Source organism: Salvelinus fontinalis, chromosome 38 (genome assembly GCF_029448725.1).
Source record: "Salvelinus fontinalis isolate EN_2023a chromosome 38, ASM2944872v1, whole genome shotgun sequence".
In the NCBI taxonomy this organism is placed as follows: Eukaryota; Metazoa; Chordata; class Actinopteri; order Salmoniformes; family Salmonidae; genus Salvelinus; species Salvelinus fontinalis.
This window is the reverse complement of record NC_074702.1, coordinates 22,228,657-22,252,400: the sequence shown is the minus strand read 5'-3', so window position 1 is coordinate 22,252,400 and position 23,744 is coordinate 22,228,657. Positions and strand designations below refer to the sequence as shown.

General features: G+C 45.1%; 1 protein-coding gene across 3 annotated transcripts; it reads right to left on the bottom strand.

The window, feature by feature from the left end:
* Positions 1-22,366, bottom strand: LOC129837946 (soluble guanylate cyclase gcy-31-like). 3 transcript variants are annotated; one of them, XM_055904537.1, is made up of 18 exons: positions 22,265-22,363; positions 18,070-18,216; positions 17,192-17,368; positions 16,753-16,885; positions 16,452-16,626; positions 16,220-16,311; positions 15,369-15,626; positions 11,126-11,322; positions 10,367-10,491; positions 9,934-10,099; positions 6,297-6,426; positions 5,812-5,958; positions 5,334-5,480; positions 4,949-5,105; positions 4,102-4,211; positions 1,936-2,025; positions 1,566-1,684; positions 1-1,324 (listed from the first exon to the last, which is right to left on the bottom strand). In XM_055904537.1, exons 3-18 carry the CDS (start codon positions 17,317-17,319, stop codon positions 922-924), a joined length of 2,577 nt encoding a protein of 858 aa, XP_055760512.1. In that variant the 5' UTR covers positions 17,320-17,368; positions 18,070-18,216; positions 22,265-22,363; the 3' UTR covers positions 1-921. The 3 variants fall into 3 exon arrangements, 2 of the variants coding, with proteins under 2 accessions (XP_055760512.1, XP_055760513.1); XM_055904538.1 differs by having other exon boundaries at positions 9,934-10,054; positions 22,265-22,361; XR_008756789.1 differs by lacking the exons at positions 1-1,324; positions 1,566-1,684 and adding an exon at positions 2,523-2,637 and having other exon boundaries at positions 1,937-2,025; positions 22,265-22,366.
* Positions 22,367-23,744: the final 1,378 nt, after the last annotated feature.

Sequence of the window (23,744 nt, the reverse complement as noted above, 5' to 3'; positions counted from 1 at the left end):
TTGACGTGCTTGTCTGTACATTTTTTATGGACAAAGATATGCTAACATTCAGTAAATGTGCAACAAATTACAAATACAAAACAGAAAGGTAAAGCACTTACAGCAAAAGGAAAAGCGCTATTATATAAATTATTATTAAAGTCAATATTATTCCATCATCAAACACAGTATCAGAACTGTAACTTGGGTCAGACTTCTCAGAACTAGTTTATGCAAATAAAATACAACAATCTTTTGACATCTCATCTTACTCTGTATACCAATCCATTGTGATCCTGTAATTCGAAAAAGGTGTTTTCACCGACAGTAATAACTTAATAAATAGTACATGAACTGTACATTTATTGACCTGTCCTTTCAACAACATGCGCAAATCTGTGACATTAGCCAGGTGCTTGTATTACCAAGAGAGGCCCACTGTTTAACACGTCATCAAGACATGAGTATCGGTATATATTTGTTGGAAGATAATAATTTTTTCCCTTTTCAGCAATGTCACATTTGTTTAATTTTAGGGGCATCAATGTTTCCTCTATTAATACTTAAGTGGGGTGGTCCGCCGTGTCTACCTCTGTAACTCCACCTTGAATAAATGGATGAATACATTACATTAGGTGTGGGCTGCCCTGAATGTTGCTGTGGGGACCCTCAGGTCCTGCCTAAGGAAAAACATAGGATAAACAACAGGGCGTCATACAATATATTGAACATGAAGGATGGCCAATAATCTGAGATGAGAGGTCTTAAACTCTGGCCTGGTCCATCTCACAGTAGGGAAAAACGAAAGGGACGTGACTGACCAGCGAAACCATGTTGAATTTTCTAATTGGTTAAGGTTCAAGGTTAGGGTCAGTTTCAGAGTTTCCCTTCACAGGACTGTCAATAAGATGCAGGCCAGTCACATTATTTTTGCCTCTCCTCTCACAGTAGGCAACAGGATGTGCTGCGCATGGGAAGGTGGGCGGGCAGCTTGGTGTGCTGCCTGAAGCTGTTCCTCTTGTTGTTGAGCACTGGGGCGGCGGTGGCCGGGGGGGCCGTGGGGGTCTCCTGGGCAGCAGCAGGAGGCACTGCACTCTCCTGCACCACATTGACCAGCTGGGGAGGAGCTTCGGGCTTGGCCGCGCCCCCTTTGTTGTTGTTCTTAGTGTTCTTTTTTACTTTCTTCTCCTGGGGCTCGGTGGGGTCTGTGGGGTCTTCGGGGGCGCCCTCTAGTGAAGGTAAGGGCTCTGCAGGCAGCTCTGTGGGGGTGGGCTTGCCCTCTGCCTGCTCCTCGTTGGGAATGTTCAGGTTGGAGGTGGAGCGCTTGGTGTTGGTGCAGGTGGACCTGTGTGTTGGAACGTATAACAAAAATGACCACATACAGTATGTACAAAAGAAAAGCAAATTAGTAGCAGGTGTGTTTTTCTTATGCAAGCACTTTGCTCCACAAACAGGCTGGTGTTGGAACCTTACTAACTATACAGAAGTGCAATTCAATGAACAGTTCACAGTCATATGATATAGGGCATCTTGCAGTATATCCCTACAGAAGAGATTGGTGTTGCCTCCTCCTCGGCTCCACTTACCCATTGGAGCTCCTGTCCTCTGAGTCCTTCTGTTCACTGCTGTAGCGGAGCTCTGCTGGAGTCTTAAACGACAGGTCCTTCTTCCCCTTCAGCCAATATGTCTTCATGTAGCCTTTACCCTGTGAATGGACAGAATTTAGGCAGAAATAGTACCGTGTTCATGATCCTTAAGTTCAATACCAGTCATAACTCAGCCAATGGATGGGCTGCAAATGACCATTTCAAGACTTTTGAATTTTGATAAAACTCCTGAAGAGATCAAAATATATTTTAATAGATAGATTTAAAAAATAGATTTAGCGTGGTGCATTTTTGTCTGTTTGGCAGGTGGAGCATCACACGGTGCCATGATGGAATATCGTACACATACCTTCACAAAGATCTTTCCCCTCTCCTCAATTATGTAGGGCTCATGTTCCAAGTGGTCTTTGGTGGTCTGGCTTATGTGGATCTGCATGCCCTGTACAGACAGACACACAGAGGTTGATGGCTGACATAGTGCTAACTATTCAGCTCACTCAATGTCGCATTAACCTACTTGCGGCCTACTTACGAAATAAATTATTTGCTATACAGTGCTAATTGATCGTGTCTATTGGGTAAATCCATTTGAATTCAATCAGTTTTTGACAGCACCCTTTTTGTTTGAACAAATTTTTCCATAAAAATGTGTCCATTGTAGAAGTGCTCAGAAAGGGACCTTTGGACCTGAATGCCAAAACATTCAAGAGATAAAGTTACTCAAAGTTGACCTATTCTGCATACCCCACCATACCATGACATCCATGTCTTCATCACTGGAAAATATAAAGGGTTGATAATTGGTATAATTTAAAAGCTTACAAACAGGGTTGTCAAACTATTTTTTTTTAATTTTTTTTAAGTATATAATTCTTTAACATCAATTATCAAAAAATGCATTAACTCAGATATTAAAAAATAAATAAATTCACATACATTGTAGCTTAGACCCTATTTGACATCTGAGGTTTTTGTGTTGTGACCAATGTTCCCTCTAAGCTGCGCGTGGGCACGCAGCTCCCCGGGACTGCCACTCAGAAGAAATATCAGCCTGCGCAGAGAAGCAAGAGATTGACTTTCACTCAACTATCTAGAGTTTTCCCCATTAGTTAACACTATCAACGTTTCCCCTTTACAGTGGGAATTGTGATTGAATCAATGCAATATTAGCCACATTCAAGGCAATATACTGAAACACAACTAAGTATGCAAGAGATTTTGTTGTAGGCAGAACACATCGGAGTAGGTTTCTATTGCAATGACAGGCACAACTCAGGCCCTTACTCTACACAGACCAGTGCGCCATAACCAATCAGAGCTGCAGTAGGCATATATGCAAATAGACCATTGCCATATATGAATATGTGCCATTCACTTTGAACTGGACAGTGTTTACAGCATGAGCGGTTGTGAGTAGATGCACTTGTTTTGAGATCAAAGCACATTTCTACGTGTTCATATCCTTTGCTAGTTAGTGAGTTATTAGCCCAGTAATAGATAATTTGTAGTCAGCAATAGGGGAGTGATTGCTTCCTACAAGAGCACAAAACATGTACATTTCTAGACATCTTTGAAAAGCGAGTCAGGTAAAGAGATTTATTTTTGTCTTAAAGAGGCAGTTTTGTATTTTGAGATAGGGATGAATAAGCTAAGTAGCCAATAGGCAAGGGTAGCATAATTTGTCTGATTCTCTGTAATAATGGTACGGAAATAATTATGGGTCTTATTTTGTAAAGTGGTTTCTTGCATCAAACACAACATCATTTTCAGTCACCTCCTTGTCTGAAGGACAAGTGGATAAACAGGTTAATGTCAAATTTAACAGGAAGAGTAAAACAAAAGACATTGAGTGGTGACACTTCTCTCAATTTAAACGGACTTCATATTAAAATCTGCACATAAGCATAAATTTCTTCATCCTAACAAAGCGTTACTGTGTCATAAACATTTCAAGAGTGATATGTCCTTTTAGGTTGGCCACTTCTAAATAAAATGACAAATAGCAATTCTCCAACATGCCTATATTGAACACCACACATTGGCTGCTACTATTTCCATGTAAACATTTTATAGGATGCATGTTCTCTATTGTTTTTGATGGTAGGCCACTCTGGTTGGCCTACATTATGATCAAATAGCCACAGTAGCCTACTTGACCCCTGTTAAAAATAAAAAATAAAAATGGGTACAGCATCAGTGGGTACAGCATCAGTGGGTACAGCATCAGTGTTCACAGTAAATGCGCGCCGGAAGTTGCACAGAATCTTCACAACGTTCAGGTTTGCGCTCAGCAGACCTGAAATCTGCTCAGTGCCTACATTTTTCTGAGGGAACTTTGGTTGTGACCACCATTGGTTGAGACACAACATGCTCTTGAATACAGAGTGGGTGTCAATCATAGAAATATAACATGTATGGAACCTTTTGTTTAAATCAAAAGGAATGCTGTCAAAAAGTGATTGAATTCACATGGATTTACCCTATAGAGAGGTTATGTTCTAATGTCAGAACTCACCACCCCATTGCTCTCCATGCGGGAGGCAGTGTTGACGGTGTCTCCAAACAGACAGTAGCGAGGCATCTTCAGCCCCACCACCCCAGCCACCACCATCCCTGAGTGGATCCCTGAAGGGAAACAACACACAATGAAACTGCTTTACTGAACCTGGATCAGTGGCTCTAGATTCAGGGTGCCTTAAGGAGTATACAACTGGCAGCATTAACTGAGGAGCACAGTCAGGACATGGCAAGACAATATCAGGGCCTTTGACTTCCTTTTGACCGGATTATAAAGAGACACCGTACAGCATGTGTATGCTTTATGTCTGTCATATGGAGGGTTGGGTAGGTTCCTATATAAATGCAATCTGTTACAGTTACATGACCAAAATTGTAATCAGTAATGTAACTTTTGTATTACCCAAACTCAGTAATGTAATCTGGTTACTTTTGAATTACTTTCCCCTTAAGGGGCATTAAAGGAAGACAAAAAGTATCCATCAAACACATTTTGGTGTGTCATCATAGTGGTCTCTGACTTGTGGAACAAACTTAAACTTGTGCCTTTTTTTCAATGTTGAATTGAATGTCATTGAGAAAACAGAAAGGTGTCATAATGTATTTTGTTCCGCAATCGTCCTTTATGAATTTAAAAGTAATCCATGAAGTAATCATCTAGTTTTTCAAAAGTATCTGTAATCTGATTACAATATTTTTTTTGCTAGTAATGTATTACAGGTACAGTTTTTTGTAATCAGATTACATGTAATAATTATATTTCTATGGTAAGGCCCACTCCTGTCTACACTTTCTGTGCCATAGAAATAGAGTGACTAGATTGTATTTCAATGGTCTCTGCTCACCGACTCTGATCTGGATGTTGTCTCCAGTGGAGGGGTCTTTGAGGTGGTCGATGGAGCTCAGCATGTCCAGGGCCATGTCACATATGTGGTGGGCATGGAAGGTTGTCTTATTGGGCACGCCTGCCACCACCATGTAGGCATCTCGGATGGTCTCCACCTGAACCCAGGGGAATAAGAGTCAAGTAGTATGTTTAGATGCATTACTGTATACATTATATCCTACCAATGAAATAAACTAAACATTCCACTCTGTAAAACATTGCAACAGCCACTCAATGCATGATAATAGAGTCTGTTCTCCTTTTTGGTCCAGCCAACCTTGGTTGAGTATTCAGGCATATTGTTCCCACAGAGGCCCTTGTTTTGTATTGTCCCAGTCATTCACCTTGTAGACGTTGTGCTTCTCGCTGAGCGTGTCGAAGACGATGTAAATCTCGTTGAGCATGTCCACCACCTGCATGGGCGTGATGTGGATGCAGATCTCGTTGAACTTCACCACGTCGCTGAATAGGATGGTCACGTCCGGGAACACCTGGGAAACGGAAAGGAAATACCAGCACACTTAAATGCTTGACATTTTACTGTGGTGTTTCTTCTGGCTTGATAGAAATGAGGTGGCTAGTTGGCTCCAGAATCCAATTGAGCCTTAATGTCATTGAATGTTTTGAGCCAACATGGAGGATAGTTTCCTCTACAAACTCTATGGCTGTGTCTCTAATAGCACCCTATTGCCTATATACTGCACTACTTTTGACCAGAGCCTGGGCCCTATATAGTGCACTATATAGGGAATGGGGTGCCATTTTGGATGCATCCTGTATATCTGTATATGTATCTGTAAATTTACAGCTGTGGGTTAGTACCTGGCATGTCTCCAGGGCCGTGATACCCTTCCTGAGCCGGTCAGCCACAGCTTTGGGGATCATGGCGTAGAGGAGGGAGTCTCCTCTCTTCTTCTCCTCGTCAAGCTTCTTGATGATCTCCTGGAGCTGGGCGTACTTCTGCTGCTCCTGGAGTGGGAGGAACCACCAGAGAAAGAGAGCTGTCAGTAAACTAACTCCTCCTCATCCTCCTTCAAAGGCCTATCCAGCCCCGCCCTTGAGATGGTCTTTCCCTCTGCCTTTCAGTGTGAACTATACACTGCATATGTCTATTTGTAACTTTGAAAATGAAGCTGCCTATGAGCAGGACTGTGTGTGGGTATAGTGGTATGTCTTGCATTCTTAGATGAGGCAAACTTGGCCCAGTTAGTAGAGGAGTTATCTGATAACGTTAACGATGTACCAAGGTACGGTGTGTGCTATTCTAAAGGGTGGTATGTGGTATATATGAAATGTGTATGACTTACTTGGTCAAGAGCCAGCTGAAGTTCAGCCGACTGCTGTGTTCCGGCTAAGATGAGCTCTCGGCTGGAGTCATGGAGGTTCAGATCATTCACATAGACGCCCATTTTAATCATGTCCTCCACTGTCTCTATACTGGAAGAGGAAGAAAAAAGTGGAAGAGGAATGAGAGAGACAGCAAGGATGGGGTGAGTGGCTGAAAGGGAGATAAGAAGGGATTGGAAAGGTAGAGGGAAGTGGATAAATGGAACATGCAACAATTTCAATGATTTTACTGTTACAGATCATAACTAGCATAGGCCCACCCAATTGGGAGCCAGGCCCAGCCAATCAGAATGAGTTTTCCCTCACAGAAGCTGGATGTGGAGCTCCTGGGCTGGTGTGGTTACACGTGGTCTGCGGTTGTGAGGCTGGATGTACTGACAAATTCTCTAAAACAACGTTGGAAGTGGCTTATAGTAGAGAAATTAACATTCTGGTAACAGCTCTGGTGGAAATGTATGCAGTCAACATGCCAATTGCAAGCTCGCTCAAAACTTAAGACATCTGTGCCATTGGGTTGTGTGACAAAACTGCACATTTTAGAGTGGCCTTTTATTGTCCCTAGCACAAGGTGCACCTGTGTAATGATCATGCTGTTTAATCAGCTTCTTGATATACCAGACCTGTCAGGTGGATGGATTATCTTGACAAAGGAGAAATACTCACTAACAGGAATGAAAACAATCTTCTGCACAAAATTGTAGAAAAATAAGCTTTTTGTGCATATGGAACATTTCTGATCTTTTATTTCAGCTCATGAAACATGGGACCAAATATATTATATTATGCATACTGCACATATTTAGAGGCATACAGTACTATTATAAATATTGTATGTCGTTTTTATTATTTTCATATGCTAATAAACACAGACATAGCATAAGGTAAATGTTGGAGCCAAACTCCCTAATGTCCAGTCTCATTATGAACGTTTATGGCTTGTCTTATTAGAATCGTAAAATATAGATTTATTGAAATCTGTCACGTCTGCTCCCCCTCTGGTGCTCGAGGTTGCCAGGTTGCTTATCATTACGCACACCTGTCACCATCATTACGCACATCAGCGCTTCATTGGACTCACCTGGACTCCATCACGTTATTAATTACCTCCCCTATATCTGTCACTTCCTCAGTTTATTTCCCGAGTCAGCATTAATGTCATTATGTTTCCCATGTCCAGACGCGGTCCGTGTTTTGTTTCATGTCGGTTATGTATTAAATATTAACTCCCTGTACATGCTTCTCGTCTCCCAGCATCTGTCCTTACAGAAATCATGTTTTGGGATTTCTATTATGGTTATCATGGGTATTTGAAAGCAATCAAATTAAACTTTATTTGTCACATGCGCCGAATACAACAGGTGTAGTAGACCTTACTGTGAAATGTTTACTTTCAAGCCCTTAACCAACAATGCAGTTCAAGAAAGATTTAAGAAATATTTACCAAATAAACTAAAGTAAAAAAAAGATTAAAAGTAACACAAAGTAACAATAACAAGGCTATATGCAGGGGGTACCGATACGGAGTCAATTTGCGGGGTTACAGGTTAGTTGAGGTAATTTGTGCATGTAGGTAGGGGTAAAGTGAATATGCATAGATAATAAACAGCGAGTAGCAGCAGTGTAAAAACAAATGGGGGGGGAGTCAATGTAAATGGTCCGGGAGGCCATTTGATTAATTGTTCAGCAGTCTAATGGCTTGGGGGTAGAAGCTGTTAAGGAGTCTTTTGGTCCTAGACTTGGCGCTCTGGTACCACTTGCCGTGCGGTAGCAGAGAGAATCTTTTGGGCTTTCCTCTGACACCGCCTAGTATATAGGTCCTGGATGGCAGGATGTACTGGGCCGTACACACTACCCTCTGTAGCGCCTTACGGTCAGATGCCGAGCAGTTGCCATACCAGGCGGTGATGCAACCAGTTAGTATGCTCTCAATGGTGTAGCTGTAGAACATTTTGAGGATCTGGGGACCAATGCAAAATCTCCTGAGGAGGAAAAGGTGTTGTCGTGCCCTCTTCACGACTGTCTTGGTGTGTTTGGACCATGATAGTTCGTTGGTGATGTGGACACCAAGGAACTTGAAACTTTCCACTACAGCCAGGTTGATGTTAATTGGGGTCTGTTCGGCCTGCCTTTTCCTGTAGTCCACGATCAGCTCCTTTGTCTTGCTCACATTGAGGGTCTAGGGCAGGGGTGTCAAACTCATTCCACGGAGGGCCAAGTGTCTGCAGGTTTTTGGTTTTTCCTTTCAATAAAGCCCTAGACAACCAGGTGTGGGGAGTTCCTAACTAATTAGTGATGTTAATTCATCAATCAAGTACAAGGGAGGAGCGAAAACCCGCAGACACTCGGCCCTCCGTGGAATGAGTTTGACACCTGTGGTCTAGGGTATCCGGGATGATGCTGTTGATGTGAGCCATGACCAGCCTTTCAAAGCACTTCATGGCTACCAACATGAGTGCTACGGGGCAGTAATCATTTATGCAGGTTACCTTTGCTTCCTTGGGCACAGGGACTATGGTGGCCTGCTTGAAACATGTAGGTATTACAGACTCGGTCAGGGAGAGGTTGAAAATGTCAGTGAAGACACTTGCAAGTTTGTCCGCGCATGCTTTGAGAGTACACGTCCTGGTAATCCGTCTGGCCCAGTGGCTTTGTGAATGTTGACCTGTTTAAAGGTCTTGCTCACATCGGCTACCGAGAGCGTTATCACACAGTTGTCCGGAACAGCTGGTGCTCTCATGCATGCTTCAGTGTTGCTTGCCTGGAAGTGAGCATAAAAGGCATTTAGCTCATCTGGTAGGGTTGTGTCACTGGGCAGCTCGCGGCTGGGTTTCCCTTTGTAGTCCGTAATAGTTTCCAAGCCCTGCCACATCCGACGATCGTCAGAGCCAGTATTCAGTCTTAATCCTGTATTGACACTTTGCCTGTTTGATTGTTCGTCTGAGGGCGTATCAGGATTTCTTACAAGCGTCCGGATTAGTGTCCCACTCCTTGAAAGTGGCATCTCTAGCCTTTAGCTCGATGTGGATGTTGCCTGTAATCCATGGCTTCTGGTTGGGATATGTACTTCGTTGATGCACTTATTGATGAAGCCGATGACTGAGGTGGTATACTCCTCAATGCCATTGGATGAATCCCAGGAACATATTCCAGTCTGTGCTAGCAAAACAGTCCTGTAGCGTAGCATCCGTGTCATCTGACCACTGCTGTATTGAGCGAGTCACTGGTACTTCCTGTTTTAGTTTTAGCTTGTAAGCAGGAATCAAGAGGATAGAAGTATAATCAGATTTGCCAAATGGAGCCTCACCTGCGCACACCCCCTTCTTCCCATGTTCCCCATCCCTATACCTATTTTGTGGTTTGGTATTATCGCTCAGGTAGGTCTGGATGGTCTAGATTAAATCTTTGTTTGTAAAATACCTTTTTATTTGTTTTTATACTATAGAAGCTTTGGATTCTCCTTTTTTGGTTGCTTTGTAAATGCGTCTGACCGTGGCATCACATAGCTGTAGCCTCAAGGCAAGTTTTGAATTGGATTACGTATTGCCTTTATAGTCAGATAAGGACTAGGTACTGTAAGGATGTTGTGGGTGGTCTTACATGGGTGTACTGAGGAAGATGAGCGAGTCCCACTGGGGGACGTACTTCATTTGACCCTTCAGGTGGAGGGGCTTCTTGGGAGGTTCCCTCATATCCTCGAAGATAGTTTCACTGCACTTCCCTGGAGATGACGAAGAGCAGGGTGGGGTCATCCACAGACATAGAACTTGGAAACATTGGTTTGAAATTTAGAATTGTCATCTGTGCCATATTGTCACCAACAATTCCAAGACCATTTACACTCTAGTTATTCAAAATGGTATTGTTAATTCTTCATTCAAAATAGACAGGGCAATCACTGATTCTGGCATTGTGTTGGATTTCTGTACCCCTTTCAAATTTAGGAGAACAAAGCTATGTAGCATGTAAGCTTATCTTGGTGAGCTGGACAGGTGGGAAGATGTGTGAAGGGCGAGGAAGAAGGGGTTCTCACCGGTGACAGTCTGGAAGGCGAGCAGCTCGATGTCCTCTCCCCCTGAGTTGGCTGAGCTGTTGTACTGAGTCAGAGCACTGCTGAACTCCTGGTCTCCCTTCATCTCCTCCACAGACTTCACATCTAATGGGCCAGAGGAAAGGAGGGGATGACTGACGAAGGGAGGGAGGAGATGACTGACGGAGGGAGGATGGGTGGCTGAGTTATTTAATGGATTTCACTCATGCGTATAACAGCACTGACAGAGCGATTGGAAGACTTTAAAAGCCCAGGGCAGTCAAACATGTGATTTTCCTGTGTTTTATATATATTTCCACACTATGAGGTTAGAATAATACTGTGAAATTATGAAAATTATGATAATACCCTTTTAGTGTAAGAGCTGTTTGAAAGGACTGCTTGAAATTTCAGACTTTTTGGTGGGATGGAGTTTTGTCCTGCCTGTTGACATCACCAGGCAGTAAGTTAAGTGAATAGACCAATAAGAGAGTTCCAAAACCTCTCTGCAAATAACAGCTAGTTTTCAGTTTTCCACTCCCAGACAGTCCTAGCAAAATTCTTGCTTAAGAAATTGCTCTTCGTTATTAAGAAGCTATTTTTTATTTTAGTTGAAACAATCACAGTAACTTACTTAATTGTTGCCAAGATATGATTTGATATTGAGATATTGAGAAAAACCGCTGCATTGGACCTTAATTAATCAAAATCACTTAAACATTAGACATGTGCTAGAGATTGTCTCTAACAAAGTACTCCCCTCTCCTGTCGGTTGACTGTGGCGACGGGCGCACCCTTGATTTCTCTGTACTTCTCTCTTCCTCTCTCTTGGGTTTCTCGCTCTCCTCTTTTCCCTCGTCTTCCTTTTCCTTGCTCAGTTTAGGGACATTCACCTTCTGCTTGCTCTCCACCACAGCTTTGGACAGTAGCTCAAACACATTGTTAAGGTGGGTGTAGATCTGAGGGAAAGCATGGGAACAGATGACTTCAGTCAAATCCAGGGCCCGTATTCACAAAGCGTCTCAGTGTAGGAGTGCTGATCTAGGATCAGGTCCACACTGTCCATGTAACCTTATTTATTGTGATTATGAAGACAACATTGATCTTGGATCAGCACTCTTACTCTGAGATTCTTTATTCTGAGACTGGCACTGTTACATGCAGACATAGTGATGCTTAAAGGTCCCGCACAGGTATCCTATTTCCCAAGTAAAAATAGCCTTTGAATGACAAAAACATCACCTATAATATTTGTACACTATTAAAATGATCAGAATTGAGAAATGTTACCCGTTCTCTCATTTCTAACTATCAGGAAGCCTGAAAGAGCAGGCTGAGTGGGCGGGGAGTTTATATTCATGAGCCAACCTTGAATGACAGCTCTTTGAAAACACCCTTTGTAACAAGGTAAACAATGGGCCACGTCATTGATGACCAGGTAAAAATGGGCCACATGTCATTTCGAGACTAAATTGTAGGCTCAACCCGTTTTCTCTGCAAAATGCTCTCATAGTCAACAGAACTGTTGGATATCAGACAAACAGCAGCAATACACAATTGCATTTCTACTGTTTTATAACTAATTACAGAATACAGCTCACTGATACACTTCTTCACAATAATTAGTAGAGCCTGAGTCACCTTAGAAGCTTACACATAAAAGAAAGTACAAACAGCATATAATAAGTGTACTGGACAATTTATTGGTGCCTCAGCATTAAATCAAATATCATTTTATTGGTCACATACACATATTTAGCAGATGTCATTGAGGGTGTAGCGAAATTATTGTATTATAAATAACAATATGTTCAGGATTGTATGTATTGAACAGACATTTATTTGATAATTTACAATAGGACAGCATAGCCCAAAATATTGATAAACATGAACACTCATGAGAAATAGTGGTGAGACATCATTTGATATAAAAAAAAAAATATTAGAGCCATAAGCCTAATATAGGCACCCAGCCACCCTAGTGTCCAGGACCCCATTGATTCTAATACAATACAATTTGTAACACTGATCTCCCATGCAAATGCTTGAAAATTGGGGAAAAAAACATACAAATTAACAAAATGTGATATCATGTAAAAGTGAATTACTTTGGCTTTAGGTAATGCAACTAACCACAGAGATTGATGGGGAGGGGAGCGGGAGAGGAGCTTCAACGTCATACAACACTCCTTCCGTGGCCTCCAACTGCTTTTAAATGCTAGTAAAACTCTTCATGCTCTTCAAACTGTTGCTGCCTGCACCCGCCCGCCCGACTAGCATCACCACTCTGGATGGTTCTGACGTAGAATATGTGGACAACTACAAATACCTAGGTGTCTGGTTAGACTGTAAACTCTCCTTCCAGACTCACATTAAGCATCTCCAATCCAAAATGAAATCTAGAAACGGCTTCCTATTTCGCAACAAAGCCTCCTTCACTCATGCCGCCAAACATACCCTCGTGAAACTGATGATCCTACCGATCCTTGACTTCGGCGATGTAATTTACAAAATAGCCCCCAACACTCTACTCAGCAAACTGGATGTAGTCTATCACAGGGCCATCCGTTTTATCACCAAAGCCCCATATACTACCCACCACTGTGACCTGTATGCTCTTGTTGGCTGGCCCTCACTACATACGTATCTGTCGCCAAACCCACTGGCTCCAGGTCATCTATAAGTCTTTGCTAGGTAAAGCCCCACCTTATCTCAGCTCACTGGTCACCATAGCAACACCCACCCGTAGCACGCAATCCAGCAGGTATATTGCATTGGTCATCCCCAAAGCCAACACTTGCTTTGGCCGCCTTTCCTTCCAGTTCGCTGCTGCCAATGACTGGAACGAATTGCATAAATCTCTGAAGCTGGAGACTTATATCTCCCTCTCTAACTTTAGGCATCAGCTGTCAGAGCAGCTTACTGATCACTGTACCTGTGCACAGCCAATCTGTAAATAGCACACCCAACTACCTCATCCCCATATTATTACTTACCCTCTTGCACCCCAGTATCTCTACTTGCACATCATCATCTGCTCATCTATCCCTCCAGTATTAATGCTAAATTGTAATTTTTTTCACCTCTATGGCCTATTTATTGCCTACCTCCCCACTCTTCTACATTTTCACACACTGTAAATAGATTTTTCTATTTTTATTTTATTTTGTTCTATTGACTGTACGTTTGTTTATGTGTAACTGTTGTTGTTTTTGTCGCACTGCTTTGCTTTATCTTGGCCAGATCGCAGTTGTAAATGAGAACTTGTTCTCAACTGGCCTACCTGGTTAAATAAAGGTGAAATAAAAAGGGGGGGGGGGCCCAAGTACCCCGCTTCAATCAAGCAGACTTCAGTCACCCAATTGGCTTCAGTCATCCCCAAGATTGAAGCGAGACACAAATCCAGCTATGGCCTCCTCCTTGTCAGGCCTCTCACACTGGGCAAAACTATATTTGTGAACATTTTTACTTCACTACATTCCTAAAGAAAATAATGTACTTTTTACTCCATTCATTTTCCCTGACACCCAAAAGTTATCTTTACATTTGAATGCTTAGAAGGACAGGAGAATGGTCCAATTTACAAACTTATGAAGAGAACATCTCTGGTCATCTCATCTACCTCTGATCTGGCAGACTCACTAAACACAAATGCTTTGTTTGTAAATTGTCTGAGTGTTGGAGTGTGCCCCTGGCTATTAGTAAATAAAATCACAAGAAAACTGTGCCTTCTGGTTTGCTTAATAAGTCATTTGAAATTATTTATACTTTTACTTTTGATACTTAAGTATATTTAAAATGAAATACTTTTAGACATTTAGTCAAGTAGTATTTTACTGGGTGACTTTCACTTTTACGTGAGTAATTTTCTATTAACATATCTTTACTTTTACTCAAGTATGACAATTGGGTACTTTTTCCACCACTGGAAATGAATAAATGGCTTACAGTATTTCTGGTCTGTCTTCACGTTTCACAGCATTCCTGCTGTGGTGGTTGCCTGGGAAGCTGTGCAGACAAAATACGTGTTGAATTTTCAAAAATGTCTATCATTACAGCTTGATGATAGTGAAAAGACAAAAGTAGATGGAAAGTGAAAATAATAATGATACTTACATTATGGTCAGCGCTTGCAAGATCCACTGTTCCAATGTCAATGATGGTATTGCATCCGTCTTTAGGATTAGCTTCCTGGCAAGACCAATCGAATGTTCTCCACAATTGATAAAGCAACTTCGCTTGAAATGTGCACTGCACACCCGTAACATAATCGTCATTTTGGTACAGCCTGTCCTCCCAAAATTAAAATGAGACATTGCTGTCGGATATCTTCATTCTTCAGACAAACTGTAGGCAACGTTAAATGTACACTATAGCATCCTGTCACAATGTGCTTTTTGCCGGCATAGTAGCTTGATAGCTAACAGTCACACCACAGATAAAAGGCTACCAGTATATTTAAAATATATATATATTATTTGGTCACGCGTTCTGCTTGAGCTAGCTATTAGTACCTTGCCTACAGTTTGTAAACAAAGCCAAAGCAAGGCGTAGGAACACATGCAATGACGCTCTTAAGGCGGTACATATTTAAATTAGTTGAGCTCATAAGACACTACCATTGGTGTATTACATTTCCGGCTTTATGTGACGTTGGATAAAGCCGGAAGTAAATCCTTAGTAATGCCTGTCTGAATCCAAGCGTTTGACATGGGGAAGGGGACCAGTAACTTTATTATCAAATTTTATCAGTGTGCCAGCTACAGTCATTTTTCATACTTGAGTTACCCTACTTTGTATTGGTTTCATCCAAATATCATCCAATGCGATGAAAAACACGATTTCCACAGTTTGGACCATTAAAGGGTTTTTTGTTGAATGTAACTAAATAATCCAAATATCCACAAAAAAACTCTGGATTGACAACAATAGCCAGGGTAAGTGGAAAAACCATACCAAATGTAACAGAACCCTCACCCCCCTCTCTCTCCCCTCCTGTACTCACGTTGTCCCAGCTGAACTCCAGCATGGGTCGCACCAGTGTGAACTCTTCGTTGACCTTCTTGCCCTGCAGGTCGGAGAAGACCTCCTTTAGACCGTCCCCGATGCGGTACATGGTCATGTCCCGGCGGAAGATCACGCTAAAGGGAAACATGTCGAAAAAGATGCCCCTCTTCATGGGTAGCTTCTCGTACCCTGGGGCCGTCTTCTGCTGGGGCATGCGGTGCTTGAAGGCAGCGTTGTCAAAGTTCATCTTGTAGATCTGCGGCAAAGAGACATTGAAGGTAATCATGGCGACGCAGCTGTGAGGATCTTAAGGTTGTAAAGATCTTGACAATGCGGCCAGACACTAAAGGTGTTTGACAATGGGGCCAGACACTAAAGGTGTTTGACAATGGGGCCAGACACTAAAGGTGTTTGACAATGGGGCCAGACACTAAAGGTGTTTGACAATGGGGCCAGACACTAAAGGTGTTTGACAATGGGGCCAGACACTAAAGGTGTTTGACAATGCGGCCAGACACTAAAGGTGTTTGACAATGGGGCCAGACACTAAAGGTGTTTGACAATGGGGCCAGACACTAAAGGTGTTTGACAATGCGGCCAGACACTAAAGGTGTTTGACAATGGGGCCAGACACTAAAGTTGTTTGACAATGTGGCCAGACACTAAAGGTGTTTGACAAGGCGGCCAGACACTGAAGGCGTTTGACAATGGGGCAAACCATAGCACTTGGAAAGTGATGCACTCCTAGGTCGAGGTCGGAGGAGTTACTTGCACGTGCGCTGGGGTGTACATAACATTGTTGAAAAGAAGTAGCTTCAGATAGGTAGATGCCCACAGTACAGTACATACCACATATGTCATCTTCTCAGTCTCCTCTTTGGACAGGATCTCAACTTCAATGTCTGTGTTGTAGAACTGCCTTCCCACTTGAGACAGCTGGCCTTAAGGATGGGAAGAGAGAACAAGAATTTTTACAGATTGGGGATGTGTGACATGAACCCTATGTATAGTATTACCAAATATAGTGCTTCCAGAAAAATCGTTTTTGCTATGTTTGTCCTCTGTGGTGCTCCCTACCTACCTTTGACAAACTGGGTGAAGCCCTTGCGGGTGCTGCGGTAGTGCAGGGTGAGGCTGGTCTCACACTCCTCCTCCACACAGAAGCTGGGAGGCTGCACCTTGGGGAAGGAGAAGCGGAAGTACTCGTGCAGGTTGTCCAGCTCATTGATGAAGTCACGCACATTACGCCCCAACACCTGGATGAATGGATAAGGGATTAATAAGGATATTACACACACACCAGTGTATTTATTATTGATTAGGGCCAATTATGCCTAGTGTTAACTCAGACACTTGAGGAGGGCCACTAGGCACCACGTCACCTTGAGAATCCTCTCGTAGCCATAGTTCCCGATCCTCTTCACCATGTAAACCCCGAAGGCATACATGAGCTCATCATGGGTCTTCCCCAGGACCTCGCCTGCTGCCTTGGCCAGCCGCAGGATCAGGTTGTCACTGCAGGGGAAGAAGGAGGATACCTAGATATGACATTTACATGTACATTTTAGTCATTTAGCAGATGCTCTTATCCAGAGTGACTTACAATTAGTGCATTCATTGACCTGTTGTCTATGTGTCTGTTATGTATTGATGGTCTATGTAAACTTGATGTGCTTTTGCCAAGTCTGTCAGGAAAGAGATTCAAGTGAAACCTCAAGTGACTTCCCTTCCTGGTAAAGTTAGAATATAAAGTAAATTTGACACATATTATGGGTACAGAGATGTAGTTTGCCCCGACAGTTAGATGGGATATGGCCGTACTTGTACATCTGATGGCGGACAAACTTGAGATGCGGTATCTCTGCCCGGGCCTCTATCAGTCTCCATACATCCTCTCCGTACGACTCGTTGATATAATCATTCACTGCTTCCAAGTACAGGCCGTACATCTTAAGGGGGTTGGGAACCTCCAGATTTCTGCCAAGTTTAACTGCTTTACTGAGGAATGGTAAGGAAAGAAGAAGTGTAAAACACCTGCAGTCTGAGTCATTTGCATATAGGATGAACTAGATGTTAAAAACTATGAAGTCCCTCATTATTCATTGTCACAGAATGTTTCCAAAAACAATAAATCATCCCTTTTGGGTATCTTGAATAGGATTGACATGAAACAATATGAATGAGGTTTTCAGACAGAGCAAGATTCTCCCCTTTGAAATCTTGCTCTACTCACAGCTCTATTCTAGGACTAGCACATGTGCAGTACTTGCATTTCACATATAGTATTTAACCAATGAGTAAAAAGAAAATCAATCTCACACCTATATCACAAACACATGTTCACATGCACACAAATCATGCATACATATACAGGGACAATGAGTTACTTTACATTCTTACCCTGAGGTCTGAGTGCCAGGTAACCTCCTCAAACACCTCCCTACCTAAGCACACTGTTACACAATACTCTTTTGTCAGTGTTGATCAGAATACTTTTACAATAGCAGAAGATTATCCTTTAAAGACTCATCTTTAAATAAAACACTACACTGCACAGTATTGCCTCTAGTCTATGGCACCTCGGACCTAAAAATGTCCGCAATCTATGTTCCACAGCATTTAGCCAGCTAACACATTGTATATCAAAGGTTTTCCAAAAGAAAAAGCAGAAGAAGAGGGTGAAAATATGGGTCCCTTACCTGCAGTCCCTCAGTGGTATGTAATTCGCTGGTCCAACTGCGGGAGCGAACGCCAAAATGCTGCTCCCTGCTCCGACTGGCCAAACACCTGCTCGTGACACTGGCCCTCTTCAGACACTTCTCTGTCAATTCAATGGGTGGAAGGGCCTAAAATAAGAGCGCCAAGGCATGTTTCTGGCAGGTACCAAAGAAAAGGTAATAGTGGTGACTTTCTAGCTCGCTAAAGACAAAGCAGGCCAATGTGTGTGTGTACTGTGCTGTAAGTCTGTGTTTGGATCTTGGTTATGAATGCCAAAAGGAAAAGTGTGTGGGCTTATTGTGGGGAATCTCTCAAGAGGGGCATGCCCCCCTGTGATTTAAGTCCAAATGTTTTAAATAAATCAATATACTGTCTAGTTGTACATATAGGGCTGTGGACTATGAAGTGCATTGTGACAAATATAAAATCAGTAGGCTCTATAGGCCTAGGTCATGGGATGGGCAACATCTGGAGCAGCCCTTCAATGGATTTTGGGGGGGTTTGATTTGTACATTATTAAAAAAAAAAAAATTGCAGGCCGGACACAGGGAAGATATTTAAAATATATAAATATGTATCTACCAGGTTCTAGAAGTGCAAGTGTAACCTGTAGTTATGCAAAATAAAAAAAAATGTTATGTGTTGGAGCATTGGTGTAGCCTTGGCTTGTGAAGTGCTCTATTATAATGCTATGCTAAGCACACTTGTATTCAGAACCCGCAGGAAAATTGTGTCAATTTATTTGTTTAATAAGGAGGTCTCTCGTGTTGCAAGTACGGATGGATTGAGAAAGCCCTGTGAGTGTAAATACGGATGGATTGAGAAAGCCCTGTGAGTGTAAATATGGATGGATTGAGAAAGCCCTGTGATTATGAACATGTTCTTGATGGTGATAGTATTGTAATGACCCGAAAGTGTCATTATAATACTCCCACCCTCTCCATGGGAGCCCCCACTGGGAACTGTTGGAGCTGAGCATGAGAGCGGCCTGGGGGGCTCTTTCTTGCTGTGCAGTTGTCACAGCGGTGGCAAAAGTCCTCCACATCCCTCTTGTCCTGCCCCCAGTAAAAGCCCTGATGGAGGCGGCGCAGTGTTTTTGTGACCCCAAAGTGTCCAGTCCCCACCCCCCATGAGTACTCTGGGGCACAGCCTCCCGCAATGCTTTTGGGACCACCACCTGCCACCTCTCCTCTCCCGTAGCTGACTCCTTCAATGCCCGCTGTAGCACGCCATTACCCAGCCGCAGTCTCTCAAACTTTGACCACAACCCTTTGGTCGCGAGTGAGAGCGCTGTCACCCCTTCCCATGGTGGCCTCACCTGCGCCTCTACCCACTGTAGCACTGGCTGTAGGTCTGTGTCCAGTCCCTGCTGCTGCCCCCATTCAGCCACGTCGACAGTCTGCAGCTCACAGGCCCGCTCGCCCGACACACTGTGGCACAGACCCCCTCCTCTGCACACAGCTCTCTCTCCCGTCCCTCTCTCCGCTCACAGTGGCGGCAGCCGTCTGCAGTACAGGGCCGACGGGACATGGCGTCGGCATTGGAGTGGCGTGCCACTGCCCTGTGCACCACTGTGAAGTCATACGGCTGAAGCTCCTCCAACCAGCGTGCCACCTGCCCCTCTGGCTCTCTGAAAGACATGAGCCACTGGAGAGCAGAGTGGTCAGTCCTTACAGTAAAGGGCAGGCCACCCAGGTAGTACTTGAAGTGTTTGACAGAAGCCACAACAGCCAAGAGCTCCCGCCGGGTGACACAGTAGCGGCGCTCATGTTTGTCAAATGTTTTGCTGAAGTACGCCACCACTGTCTCCCCCTCTGGCCCCACCTGGGCCAGCACCCCACCCATGCCCACATTGCTTGCGTCTGTGTCCAGGATAAAGGGCAAGGTGAGGTCAGGGGGGGCGAGCACGGGGGCCTCGATCAGTGCACGTTTGAGGGTGTTGAAGGCCTCCTCACACTCCACTGTCCAAGTGAAAGCCTTGTCCTTCGGCAGCAGGCGGTTCAGGGGAGCAGCGACGCTTGAGAAGCTCCCTACAAACCTCCTGTAGTACGAGGCCAGGCCCAGGAAGCTCTTCAGCTGACGCTGGTCGGTGGGGGTGGGCCAGTCTCTGACAGCCCCCACCTTGTCCTCCATGGTGCTGATCCCCTCCTTCCCCACTCGGTGGCCCAAGAAGGACACCTCTCTCCTCATGAAGTGGCACTTATCGGGGTGGAGCTTCAGACCTGCGGCAGCCACCCTCTCCAGCACACGCCGTAGCGCCCCCAGGGCTGACTGGAAAGAGCTGCCATGGGCCAGGATGTCATCGAGGTATACCAGACACTGCTGTCGGTGGATGCCATCCAGCACCCTGTCCATCAAACGCTCGAAAGTAGCTGTAGCGTTGCACAGGCCGAAGCACAAGACCTTGAACTGCCAGTGTCCTCTGTTAGTGGAGAATGCCGTTTTGGCTCTGGCCTCTGGGGAGAGGGGCACCTGCCAGTAGCCACTGAGGAGGTCTAGTGAGGAGAACCAGGAGGACCCCCTAACCAGGTCCAGTGACTCATCAATAAGTGGTATGGGGTATGAGTCCTTCCTGGTTACCTCATTCAGCCGTCTGTAGTCCGCACAGAACCTCAGCTTGCCCCCCTTCTTCAGAACCATGACGACTGGCGCCGCCCAGGGGCTGTCTGAGGGCTCGATGAAGTCTGCCCGCTGCATCTCCAACACAGCCTTGTCTGCCGCCTCCTGGCGTGCCAGCGGGATACGGCGGGGACGCATCTTGATGGGACGAGCATCACCGGTGTCGATCTCATGCTGCACCAGATGAGTCTGACCCACCTCTTCCTCACTCAGCGCAAAGCTGTCTCTGAATTCAAACAGCAACTGCCACAACCGTTCCTGCTGCTCGGGGTCAAGACCAACACAGTTCCTCCCCCATATCTCCCTCACTGCAGACAGTGTCCTCTCCTCTCCCATCTGGGGTAGCTGGGCTGGGGGGGCGCGGCCCGGGCTCACAGAGGGCTGTGTCATGGAGGTAGCTGAGGGAATGTAACACACCGCCGTAGGTGACAGGGGGGCTGGGGAAAAGTCACACAGATGTGGGGGAGAGGGGGCAGCCATGAGTCTCTGCTCCTTTAACTGTTGGAGTAAAGGGTTTGTTGGGTTGAGTGATTGTGACGTTAGGGGGGACCAGGGTGACTTCCGGCCCTTCCTGGAAGCTCAGTGTGCCCCTATTTAGGTCTAACTGGCAGCCTGTGCTCCTAAGAAAGTCCAACCCCAGGATACAAGGGTCCTGCACAGCCAACACCCACACAGGATGACACACAGTCCTGCCCCTTACTGTCAGAGTCATTATTCCCTTCCCTTTCATGGGTGCCAGCTCACCTGTGACTGTGCGGAGCTGCACAGTTGTGGGCTCACACTGAGTCCAACCTGGCACAATATCTGGCCTCACCAGGGTTACTGTGGACCCAGTGTCCACCAGGGCGGAGCAGGGCACCCCCTCCACAGTGACATGACAAAAGTCCCCAACACAGGTCCGGCCCACCACAACAACAGGCTCCCAGCAGACCCTGGGTCCAGGGCGTGTGTTTCGTGCTGCCTGTAGCGACACAGCACGAATTAGTTCTGTCGTTTCAGCCACCCATGCAGGCTTTTCCATCTCTGGGCTGCTCTGCCCCCCAGCTCGCACAGAAGGTGTGTCTCCCTGCACCCCCACCAAAGCCCCAGCTGAAGCCCCAGCCCACACCAGCTCCCTCTCCAAAGCCATCTCCAAGGCTATCTGCAATGACTCAGGATGAGCCAGCTGGGTCTGTATCTCTCCGTAGGAGAGAGCGCCTGTTTGAACTGGTCCCGTGCTAGCTCGCTCTTCACGGAGGGGAGCATGTGAGCATGCCCGCCGAGAGAGGCTCTCAATGTCATTAGCTAGCACCCGTAGAGGCTCTCCAGGCTGCCTGCGTCTATTACTCAGTTCGGAGCGCAGTAGCCCGGGCTGTGCACCCTGTCCATAGCGCCTCCTCAGTGTTCCCACTAAAGCGCCATAATCACGTCTGTCCTCGGGGCTAATCAATATCAAACAGGCCAGAGCGTCATCCGTGAGGCATAAAGCCAACTGCAGTGACCTATCGCCATTTGACCACCCACTAAAATGAGCTAACAGTTCAAACTGAGCATGAAAAGCTTCCCAATCCGCCTTACCGGAATACTTCGAGGTCTTAACAGATACGGACGCAGCCAGGAACTGGGCGCCGCCATGTTTGTTTACATCCTGAGCCCCAGACTCCAGGTCCCGCCGCGTCGATGTCACCCTTTCGGTCCGCCCACCAGAATCCGCGCGAAGCACAGTCGACGAGGCACTCATGCCCGCTTCAACCGCCATCACTCTAACGTCCCTCAAGCGGCCTCTGGGCTCCGACGCCTGGCGATTTCCTCAGACAGATCCTCTGACGTCCATGCACACGCACCTCCGTGGCCATAATCGTCCCCTACCTCCACCTTCACTTTCGGAGTCCCTCGAAGCATTTTCAACCCCGTTCTCACCTACGGTAGCTAGCCACAGAAGTCAGCTAGCTAGCTGGCTAACTTGTATCAACGTTTTTACTTCTGACACCAATGTAATGACCTGACTAGATCATAAAGGAACAATTGTCCAGACAGAGGTTTGAGTTTACAAATTGACGGTTTATTAACCCAACTTTACACAGGCTACTGTTTGGCCCACAAGCCAACCGTGACCTTCTCTTGTGAAGGCCAGACTTATGAGAAAGAACAAAGGCTAAACCTGGTCTTAACTTCCAATGCTCCATCCCTCTGCCCAACCCCCCTCCACGCCACTCTGCCAACCGCCAGGATGCCCGGCATCAGAACATTCCAGGCATTCCCGTGATTGGCAGATAGCAGGTTGATTGGCATGTCGGACCCCGCGAACACTGGGTACTGGTAAATACAACACAACCACCTCCTAGCCTAACGCATAACACACAGCTGTCTGTGCGGGTCGCTACAGTATGCTTATCCTTAAAACGTTGCTATAGCCCTCAGCTAATGTAAATTGGTTACGAGCAGCCCTGCTTACTCTTCTGTAAACTCTGAAGGGGAGAGTATATATCAGCTATGTTGTTAGCCTGTAGGGCAGACTATAGGCATATTGTCCAAGTAGGCCAAATCTATCCGTAGCCTGTTCCCAAAAGCCAAATCCTTTGAGATTAAGAACAGGTTGGTTTGAATAACTATTAAAACTATAGTTTTATTTTGTTCATACATTTTTTTTATTCACAGAGATGGTGCACCAGCCTTACCACTTTTGGCCTAGGCCGTCACAGCCTTCCTGTGTCCCGCGCGCAAAAGCAAGCCAATGATAAAACTATAAACACTTAATTTTCAAAGCTTTAGTTATGTTGTAAAGCGTTGTAACGGTGCCCCCTTCACTCAGTTGTCGGCCGAACCTATTCTGCCTGTGTGTTGTCACACAGACAGAATAGGCTTGACCACAGCTGACTAGGTTTTCATGCGCTCATGTACTTTTCTCTAAATATTCGCTAGGGGGCACCGTTACAACGCTCTCCATTCAAATGAAAACATCAATGGACGTCAACAGAGAGAGAAACTACACTACCACTAGTGATGGGCATTCCGAGTATTTTCGGTGAGCCGGCTCATTGGCTCCGTTCACGTAAAA